The 11,512-nt window shown below is 36.0% G+C and overlaps 1 protein-coding gene across 1 annotated transcript; it reads left to right on the top strand.

Moving 5' to 3' along the window:
• The first annotated feature begins 9,829 nt into the window (after positions 1–9,829).
• On the top strand, positions 9,830–11,512 carry LOC110784753 (pentatricopeptide repeat-containing protein At1g79080, chloroplastic-like). The gene is made up of 4 exons (XM_021989202.1): positions 9,830–9,838; positions 10,628–10,863; positions 11,072–11,307; positions 11,382–11,512. Exons 1-4 carry the CDS (start codon positions 9,830–9,832, stop codon positions 11,510–11,512), a joined length of 612 nt encoding a protein of 203 aa, XP_021844894.1.

Below are 11,512 nucleotides of genomic sequence, written 5' to 3'. Positions count from 1 at the left end.
ACTTGGAATCCAGAAGTTTGCAGTTTGCTTCAAATCTCTCCAATCTAGCATTTTTCTGAAACAAAGTTTTCAGTTGCTGGATTATGCTATAGGCATCCAGACCATCAAAACGTTTTTAATACTCTGGTTCCATGCAAGCAAGCATCAAGCATGTTACTTGCAGGGAGTTATCCTCTAGAGTTTGTCTAGCTCGCCTTTGAGCTGCAGTAGCATTTTCTGGCAGGGGTTCAGGGAGAGGATTGTCAAGAACACTTTCTTTTCCTTCCGCTCTGAGAATAATTCTCACAGCCATTTGCCATTGTAGGAAGTTGGTAGCATTCAATTTGTCTTTTTCAATTAGAGGGCGCAAGTTAAAAGTAGAGTTGTTTGCACCAGACATGATAACTACAATAAAAAGTAAATCAAGATTCAATATAATGTTTATCAAAAGTAGCAATTAAACAAATTCAATTCACTACTACCCTTTATTTAAAATTAGAGGTCCCCATTGAATAAAGAATTAACCAAGATCCCCTCCCACTACAATCAAACGGACTTTCGCCCTGCTACTTTTAATTTATAGTATTCGAGGTAAGTAAACATTTTACTAATTATAATTGATTATAACTCTTGGTAGACAGGTTAACAACTCTTTGTATTTTCCTATCTCTTAGCTTCAAAACCCAAAACTTTGTCTTTTGATAGTTTCGTTGAGTTAAACCAAACATTAACATGTAAGTTTCAAAAACCTACCCTACTATCCCCGGAATTATAAGCAACACCCTGCTTTGGCAGAACCTATTACTCATGATCTAAGGCTTTATAGGTGTTGTATGGAAAAGCACATAAACTCAATATTATTTGGGACCTAAGTCTACTATGTTGGTTAATTAAAAGTGAACACATTGTTTTAAATAACCACATACATAAACTCAATAAGCATTTTAAGGCAATATAAAATGCCTAAAAATTAAATGTGATCCTAGTATGGCCCCTAAAAAATAAGCTCAAATCTTCTTGGGTTCCTGTTCATCTTTCTTGGATCTGCATCCTTGAATTTCTGATTGAACCTTCTTACTCCATCGAGCTCATAATACGAACTTTATAATCTAATTTAAACTTTTAAATTAAATTACAACAATACTGAACGATGCGCATATCGTATTTCAAAATTTACAAGAATACAAAACGATACGCAGATCGTATTTTCTATCCTATTTTGGGCCATACTAGTCACTTGCCTGTAACAAAATATCATATATATTCCATACACGCATTTAATATCAAAATATAATAAACACAAATTACTTATTAACGGTTAATAAGGAAATAACCATTCCAAAATAATTATAAAAACTTAAACAATTTAAGTTTAACATTATTTAGGAAACTTTATTATTTTAATTTCAATTACTATTTAAATATGGCAATAATCTCATTATTCAAGAATTTGCATTTAATAGAAACTTATCAATTATGCTCAACTTAGAAAATCTTATTTTCCAAAATTACCAAAATAAAATTATTTTAACTTTAGAAAAACTAAATTAAAATAAACTTTTCCCAATTTGGACTTGTTTAGGAAATCAGATTCCCCTTTTATGTGCACGTGAAACTGATTTAGGAGGTATGATAATTTCTTTTTCCTTTTTTTTTTTTAATTAAGAAATTGCAGCAGGAAACCAGTAATAGTAGACTTCGCGAAAACCAAAACCCTCACGGCTGACGCCAGCCAGCAGCCACCAGGACCGCCGGCCAGCCGCCGCGACTCAAATTTGCAGCCACGCTGGTCGACCCAGCCACCAGAAGAAGCCGGCAGCAAGGCCAACCAGCGCCAGTCGCGGTGGAGCTGCAGCGAGACAGCAGCCTCCTGCGCTGCGTCTGCCACCACCACCCCTGACTCCGGGAACGCCGCCCCTTCTGCCACCCTAGTCTCCCTCCATCGTGGTTCCACCGTTGCAGATGAGCCACCCAGCCATGGTGGGGTTGTTTTATTTAAATTGTGCAACAATTGTCAATTTAAATTAATCTTTATCCAACCTTTGTTTAAAAACTAAAATTTTAATTAGGTGTGATAATCCGAAAATAATGGCAGAAATTTTGAATAATTTAACAAAATTAAAACTGAATTTTAGGTTTGTTAAAAAAAATTAGATTTCAATTAGAATCTTTATTCAAATTAAATCTAAAAAAAAATCAAAATTTAGGGCATAATTATCTCATTTTATTCAAATAATTCAGAAAAATAACAATTATAATCCGAAAAATTCGAATTAAATTATTAGGCGGTTCTAGTGAAGTTTCTTAACAAATAAAATCAAAAATTTTAATTGTTATCCTTAAATTTTATGATTAATCGAATTAAACATAAAAATTAACCAAATTCAATAATTAATATACAAAAATTCCGAAAATTAGTTAAAAAATTACCAAAAAATTTCGGCTGTTGTATAAAAATTAGGGGATAATCAATATATTTATTTAACAAATTAAAAATCAAATCTTGAATTGTTAACAAATTATTTCCATGATTAATCTTATTAACCAATAAATAATTTAAAATCTGACGAATTTATTTTTAAAAAATCCGAAGTTTTTTATGTGATATTAACTGTTAATTTCGACCCTGTGATAAAAATTTCGGAATTTTATAAATTTATTTTGAGCAAAAATTAATTAAATCACGATTTAATGATTCCAATCAATTAATATCATATATTAATTTTGCAAATTCAAGCCATAAATAAATCTTCCCTTAATTGTGATACGAGTTTAAAAACTCGTTGTATAAACAAGGATAGTTGATTAACAAGCTACACCTTTAACTCGTTGATCGTGAATGCAAGACAAGACCTATTGCCTCACAATCAGTTCTTTGAATAGGAAACGCGTCCAAAACAAAGAAAAAGGCTGAATTATAAACTATAATTCAAAATGTAACAAACAAGTGTTTTAATCATCCAGTTGGTTGTTTATTCCAATCAAGAAGCTGACTATAAATAGCCAAAAACCAACAGCTACAAGAGCTTTAAACGGCTAATTAAGGGCCATTTAAGAGCCTTTAAAACTGGCAGTTACAAGCTCTAAAGCCTCCTAATTCAGTCACTAAATTGGAGGTTACAAAGGCTTAAAACTCTCCTTACAAACAGCAATAATCAAAGCTAAGTAATGACTGAATTTAAATTGGGGATTTAAACAAATATCCCTTTATTAAACCGACTTTAACCAAAGCAATTAAAATAATAAGTGCGTACAATCTGTTTAAACAAGCAGACCAATGTGATTAAACGGACCAGTTTGATTAACGTACCACCTTGATAATAAGGACCATATAATGAGCTCACTCAATCCAAGTCACCATGCACACAAAATGAGCCATTGAACCCAAATCAGTTTTGGTTCTAATTGCTAGCATAAGACTATCACTTTCATCCATAACCGTATCATCCCCTCCCCCTTTAAAAGGAATTGACCTCAATTCAGCAAGGCCATCATCATCAAGATAAGGTGAAAGATCACCTACATTGAAAGTAGCATGGACACCATAGTCTCCCGGAAGCTCAATCTTGTAAGCATTATCATTCACACGTGCAACCACCTTGTAAGGACCTTCAGCCCTAGGCATAAGCTTGTTCTTGCGTTTGCTTGGAAAACGCTCTTTCCTTAAATGAACCCAAACCAAATCACCTTCTTCAAACAACCTCGGTTTGCGATTCTTATTTGGTTTCTGTTTATAAGAGGCATTAATAGCTTCAATTCGCTCACGAACTTGTTGGTGCAGTTTCATCATAGACTTTAACTTAGCATCGGCATCCTTGTGAACCAGCTCATCTTTTGGTAATGGAATTAAATCCAAGGGCAAGTATGGATTAATCCCATATACTACCTCAAATGGAGAATGACCAGTAGCATAAGTAGGAGACCGATTATAAGCAAATTCAGCGTGAGCAAGCTTGACATCCCAATCCTTTTGCGTTTTACTTACCAACCCTCTCAATAGCGTTCCCAAGGTTCGATTTGTCACCTCTGTTTGCCCATCAGTTTGAGGGTGATGTGAAGTGCTAAACAACAACTTGGTTCCCACCTTTCTCCACAATGTATTCCAAAAGTAACTCAAGAACTTGGAATCTCGATCAGAAACAATAGTCTTTGGAATTCCATGCAAACGAACAATCTCCTTATAATACAAATCAGCCACATTACAAGCATCATCCGTTTTGTGACAAGCAACGAAGTGAGCCATTTTTGAAAATCTATCCACCACGACCATAATAGCATCCTTACCTCTTTGAGTACGAGGCAAAGCCACTATAAAATCCATGGATACATCTTCCCAAGGGCGAACTGGAACCGGCAAAGGTGAGTATAAACCGGGTTTGAAAGAACTCTTGGCCATATGACAAGTCACACATTTATTCACAATGTTCGTTACATCACCTAACATTTTAGGCCAAAAGAAATGTTCTCTCAAGATTTCCAAGGTCTTGGCTATGCCAAAGTGACCAGCCAATCCTCCACCATGAGCCTCACGCACTAGTATCTCACGAATTGAATGCTTAGGAATACAAAGGCGATTACCTTTGAAAAGAAACCCATCTTGCAACATGTACTCCCCATAAGCACCAACTGCACATTTCTCGAATGCAACTCCAAAATCACCATCATCATGATAATAATCTTTTAAGGTCTCAAACCCCAACAAACGAACATCAAGTGTAGCAAGCAAAGTGTACCTTCGTGATAATGCATCAGCCACCACATTGCTTTTACCATCTTTGTGTTTCGAAGAAAAATGAAAGGATTGCAAGAACTCACCCATTTAGCATGCCTTGGGCTCAATTTTTGTTGCCCATTACTTCAAAGATTCATGATCAGAATGCAAAACAAAGTGGCTAGAACGCAAATAATGACTCCAGTGATCCAAAGCTCTAACAATGGCATAGAACTCTTTATCATAAGTGCAATAATTCAAACGAGCACCCCCTAACTTTTCCGAAAAATAAGCTATGGGACGCTTACCTTGGATCAAAACAGCACCAATCCCCACTCCACTAGCATCACACTCGACCTCAAAAGGTTGAGAGAAATCTGGCAGCTTCAAAATAGGAGCAGCACACAAACGCTCTTTAATCACATCAAACGCCTTTTGAGCGTCCTCTCCCCATACAAAAGCACCTTTCTTCAAGCAACTAGTGATAGGACTAGTAATAGTACTGAAATCACGAATGAAACGTCTATAAAATGAAGCAAGACCATGAAATGAACGCACCTCACTTATAGTTTTAGGATTAGGCCACGATTTGATAGCCTCGATCTTGGACTGATCCACGGACACTCCATCTTTTGAAACCACATAGCCCAAGAATACAACATTGTCAACAAGGAATGAACACTTCTCTAGCTTCCCATAGAGTCTTTGAGCTCTAAGTGTTTCAAAAACATCCCTCAAATGAATCAGATGCTCCTTTTTGTTCCTACTATACACCAAGATGTCATCAAGATATACCACAACGAATCTGCCCAAAAATGATTTAAGCACTTCGTTCATTAGCCTCATAAACGTACTAGGAGCATTAGTGAGACCAAATGGCATGACGGTCCACTCATACAAACCATGTTTTGTCTTGAAAGCCGTTTTCCACTCATCTCCTTCACGCATCCGAATCTGATGATAACCACTTCGCAAATCAATTTTTGAGAACAACTTCGAACCATGGAGCTCATCTAACATATCATCAAGTCTCGAAATTGGAAAACGATACTTGATGGTAATGTTATTCACAGCCCTACTATCAACACACATTCGCCATGTTCCATCTTTCTTAGGCACAAGCAACACCGGAACAGCACATGGACTCAAGCTTTCTCTAACAGCCTCGATTCACAAGTTCATCAATTTGCTTTTGTAATTCCTTTGTTTCCTCCGGATTGCAACGATAGGCAGCCTTATTAGGCAAAGAAGTTCCTGGAATAAGATCAATTTGATGTTCAATACCACGAATAGGGGGAAAACCTGGTGGTAATTCATCCGGAAATACATCCTTGAACTCAAACAGCAATTCGGCAATGGGACTGCCTTCTTTCCAATTTTGGCCTTCAATTGGACTCTCCTTAGCCACGAGCAAATACACCAACTCTCCATGATCAAGAGCTTGCTCAATTTCTCGTTCACTAGCCAACATGGTGAGATTCGACTTTTTCTTTTGTTTCACACTCATGGATCGAACCGCTTGAGATGACATAGGCTTTAGCACAATTTTCTTGCCTTTGTCTCTCAATTCATACTCATTGCTTCTCCCTTTATGAATCACGTCCCTATCAAACTGCCAAGGACGACCCAACAAAATATGACAAGCATCCATAGGAATAACATTACAAAGAACTTCATCCACATATGAACCCATAGTCAAACCAACCCTTACTTGCTTCGACACTTTTACACTATTACCATCATCAAGCCAATGGAGTGCGTATGGCCTAGGATGGGCAGTAGTGATTAAGCCTAATTTTGACACCATTTCACTAGAAGCAGCATTGGTACAACTCCCCCCATCAACAATTACACTACACCACTTATCTTTCACTAGACATTTAGTATGAAACAACTGATCTCGTTGGTCTAGATCAGTAGGTGAAATTTGAGTTTGTAGCGCTCTAAGAACCAGATTTGTGTCATAAATTGGAGCCTCATACCCTTCCTCTTCCTCCTCATCACCACTCTCATCAAACACAAATACGTCCCCCAACCTCTTTTCCTCTTCAAACAACTCCTCACGACATTCAACAGCTTCTCTCAAGGTCACTACTCGTTTATTTGGACACGCATTTTGATAATGCCCAAACCCTTGACACTTAAAACAACGCACCTTGGACAGACTTGTTTCTTTGGTTGGGTTAGATAGTTTAGGGGCATCCGTAGAATTACTTGAACCTACGGTACTAGGTGATGTGTTTGGTTTCAAGCTAGGTTCGGATTTAGCCCAAGACTTGGCTTTACCATCCATACTAGACCCTCCCCCATATTTTGCCTTCCCTTGATTTTCCAATTTTAAACAAAGTCCACAAAGAGTGTCAAAATCAGAATATGGATAAAGGTCTACGGTATTGGCAATATTATAATTTAGACCCCTTAAAAATCTGGACAGTTTTTGTTCCTCAATTTCCTCAATTTCTCCCATTAAGGACAACTTTTCAAACTCATCAATATATTCAGCCACACTCATTTTTCCTTGTCTCAATTCGGCAATTTTAAGATAAGTTGTTATTCTATGAGTTGTTGGCACATACCTTTTACGTAGCTTACGTTTCAAAGACTCCCAAGAGGTAATTTTCTCCTTCCCTTCACGTATTCTCTTGGATTTCAGTCCCTCGAACCACAATGAAGCCCCTCGTCCTAGCTTCAATATGGCATATTTGCAACGCTTCTCATCATCAATGTCCTTGAAATCGAACATTCTCTCTATTTTGCGCTCCCACTCCAAATAGGCTTCCGGATCTGTTCCACCAACAAATTCAGGAAGTTCGGTGACTTTGAATTCATCCATAGCCCGTAGATCACGCCTAGGAGGCCTACGATACCCCCCATCTCTAACGTTCTTCAAGGCTTCTTGGAGATGTTTTAGAAAGTCAGGATCATCAAAATCCATATTTCAGTTTGTAAGAATTACGAACAGCAGCTCTTTTTTTTTTTCCTTCTTTTTTTTTGTTTTTTTTTTTTTTTTCGGGCGGATCACACGAACAGCAGCTCTGATACCACTAATGATACGAGTTTAAAAACTCGTTGTATAAACAAGGATAGTTGATTAACAAGCTAGACCTTTAACTCGTTGATCGTGAATGCAAGACAAGACCTATTGACTCACAATCAGTTCTTTGAATAGGAAACGCGTCCAAAACAAAGAAAAAGGCTGAATTATAAACTATAATCTAATGATACGAGTTTAAAAACTCGTTGTATAAACAAGGATAGTTGATTAACATGCTAGACCTTTAACTCGTTGATCGTGAATGCAAGACAAGACCTATTGACTCACAATCAGTTCTTTGAATAGGAAACGCGTCCAAAACAAAGAAAAATGCTGAATTATAAACTATAATTCGAAATGTAACAAACAAGTGTTTTAATCACCCAGTTGGTTGTTTATTCCAATCAAGAAGCTGACTATAAATAGCCAAAAACCAACAGCTACAAGAGCTTTAAACGGCTAATTAAGGGCCATTTAAGAGCCTTTAAAACTGGCAGTTACAAGCTCTAAAGTCTCCTAATTCAGTCACTAAATTGGAGGTTACAAAGGCTTAAAACTCTCCTTACAAACAACAATAATCAAAGCTAAGTAATGACTGAATTTAAATTGGGGATTTAAACAAATATCCCTTTATTAAACCGACTTTAACCAAAGCAATTAAAATAATAAGTGCGTACAATCTGTTTAAACAAGCGCACCAATGTGATTAAACGGACCAGTTTGATTAACGTACCACCTTGATAATAAGGACCATATAACGAGCTCACTCAATCCAAGTCACCATGCACACAAAATGAGCCATTGAACCCAAATCAGTTTTGGTTCCAATTGCTAGCATAAGACTATCACTTTCATCCATAACCGTATCAAATTGAATCAATGTTGCATACAATCATGATCATAAAATATTATGCAAGAGGCTAAAACTGATACCACTGTAGGAACATATAGATGCATAAAGCGGAATTTCAGGAAACAATTTCCTAACATCTATCACAGGATCTCATGCACAACAATAATATAGATCAGATTATGATGAAAGAATAATCACCTTTGTAGCGTGTTCTCCCGTTCGTATGCAAGCTTCGAAGATCTTAGAGCCCCACTTGTTGCTCCTCTACTCAGTCCACAAGCACGAATTGAATCCCACGTATGCTAGTACGGAAGAGAACGATCACGATCAATCTCTTGCTTTGTTTGGGAATAACGGCGTTTCAGAGAATAAGAGTTAGGGTTTTTGTGTTTTCCTTTTGTCAGATATTGAATGAACGTAATTCTTAAATCCATGAAATTATAACTATTATAATGTGAGAGTTTTAGGTTAACACAAAACCAAAGCCCAACCATCTTTCCCTTAATAGACCGGTTGCCATCGGGCCTTTTGGGCCCATTCCAATTAGTGCTTGTATGTGTGACCTTATAGGATTAATATATTTTAGTTGTAGGTCCAATCAATATTTTCCTACTAATCACATTTATTAGCAAGCAAATATGATTACTAAAATAATTAACTTATTATCTTCATAATTAATTCCTATTTATAATTAGTAATTGCCGGAAATGTCTAAGGACATAATTCCTTCAGTTCTTCCGTGAATTTTGCAATTTTGAGAAATAATTTGGTTTTGTCATTTGGATTTAAGGAGAAATGATTGATAGAGGTTTCAGGGTTACATGTATCAAAGAATTGTTTCGATTGAATTCTTGAAATTACCAACTTGTATTTGTATTAGTTTTGCTGCTAAACGATTTGTTACTTTGGATGATGAGAGATTCATGTTCATTTAGTAAAGTCAAGATTATTGCTTTATTCATGGATTTCAAAATAAGGACCTTAAGTTGAGTTACAACTTCAGTTAATTGAAAATGAATGTAAACTGGTGGTATAACAGACACAGAAATTGTTGGCCTGAATAGTGACTACATCAAATGATATTGTTTGCCAGAATTTAATGCTTTGTCTTTTCCCCTGGCTAAGTGATATGCATTTTGAGGCAGTGCTTGATCTAAACTTGGTATGAATTTTCAATTTAAACCATCTTGTTGATTAGTGAAATAGGGAGGGAAATAATAAAGCTGAATTCAATTAAATTAGTTCAAAATAAATGGCTGAAGTAAGTTGAATTTAACAAAATTAGGCCAAATTAATTTCTTGATTTGTTAATTTAATCTGTTCTTCGTTCTTATCTAATAATGTTAATGTACCTGTGGTTTTGTTAATTTTTTGTTGTTTTCATTAAATTGTTAATTGCATATGATTATTGTCTGTTTTTTCCTAGACATTTCTTGAGTTAGACGTGGTTTGATTCGATTAGCTGGAGCTGTTGATTCATTAGTCTTCCCTCTTTGGTGTTTAAATGGAATTTTCTAGCTTTTTGAACTTCTATACTTTGTTGCTTCTGAAGGATGTTGTAAACAATGCTTTATGATTGTTGTTTGAAAATGTAGGTGTCTTTTAATCATGTTAAAATAAGCTTCAGAAATAACCGTACCTCATGGATTAGCAACTTTTGAAGCTTGTTTTTAAAAGCTTACATTTCCTTTTGACTTCTTGCGCTATGTTTACTTTAATCCCATTTGCTTTTGCATCTTCCCTATTTTGTAGATAAGTGAAAGCACTCAAAATGCATATAGTTTTGCAACTATTGATTGTAGGTAGTGAATATCTGTTATAACATGGTTGTTTCTTTTCTTCATTTTTGTGTGGATCCAGATTAAAGTCAACTTACCGTTTTTTATCAAGGAATTGTTAGTTTGTTACTGTCATAGTGCAACCCTCATTGTGCATGATAATAGGTTTTAAATAGGTTTAAAATTAAGATCTAGCTATTTGATACCATGTACTTTATCTTTTCATGGATTTTTCTTTCCACGAGCTTATGCTATTGAATTGTTTCATACAGAATCCTGAGAATAAGAGAGAGATCATATGCGACGAGAAGTTGAAGGGGATTCTAGCCGAAATGGATGATGGAGAACGTAACCCATATGTTGTTACTTATAACATTTTGGTCAGTTCACTTGCTCTCCATGGCCAAGTTGATCAGGGATTTTTGGTATTAGAAGAAATGATGAGGCATTATTCAAACTTTCAGGAGCCACCTACAACTCGATTGTTATACATTTCTGCGAGGGGAAGGTAGATCAAGTAATTACGAAGTTCTTAGAGAATTAGACGAGATTTTTTTTTGCAGCGGTGTTGTCCTAATGAAGGAACATATAATTATATTGTTGTACTTTATGAAGATGGAAGGTTAGGAGGCATTCTCCATCATCCAAAGCTTAGGTATCAAATCTAACTTTTCCACTCAATACTTCTATAAAACTGTCATTACAACCTTGTGCAGGAAAAATAATACATACCCGGCATTGAAGCCACTGAAACAGATGACCAAGTATGGATTCACACCTGATTCGCATACGTATTCAACGTTGTTGAAAGGGTTATGTATCGAAGGAATATTAGGTGCAGCAGTTGAGATTTTCATGCTGGTGGAAGGAAATAACTACAGACTAGATGTTGATAATTGTAATGCTCTTAAACTTGGGTTATGCAAATCTTATAGAACTGATTTGTCTTTGGGTATTTTTCAAATGATGGTAGACAAAGGATATAAGCCAAATGAGATGACTTATATATTACTATTATTGTCGAAGGTATAGTTGATGAAGAAGAAATGGAACTAGCAACAAAAGTTTTGAAAGAACTATATGAGAGGAAAGTATTGAGTAGGAACACAATGGAAAGGCTTGGGATGCAGTATGACCTCGAGGGCTTACTTGTCTAA

Source organism: Spinacia oleracea, chromosome 4 (genome assembly GCF_020520425.1).
Source record: "Spinacia oleracea cultivar Varoflay chromosome 4, BTI_SOV_V1, whole genome shotgun sequence".
Taxonomy (NCBI): domain Eukaryota; kingdom Viridiplantae; phylum Streptophyta; class Magnoliopsida; order Caryophyllales; family Amaranthaceae; genus Spinacia; species Spinacia oleracea.
This window is presented reverse-complemented; position numbering and strand designations above follow the sequence as displayed.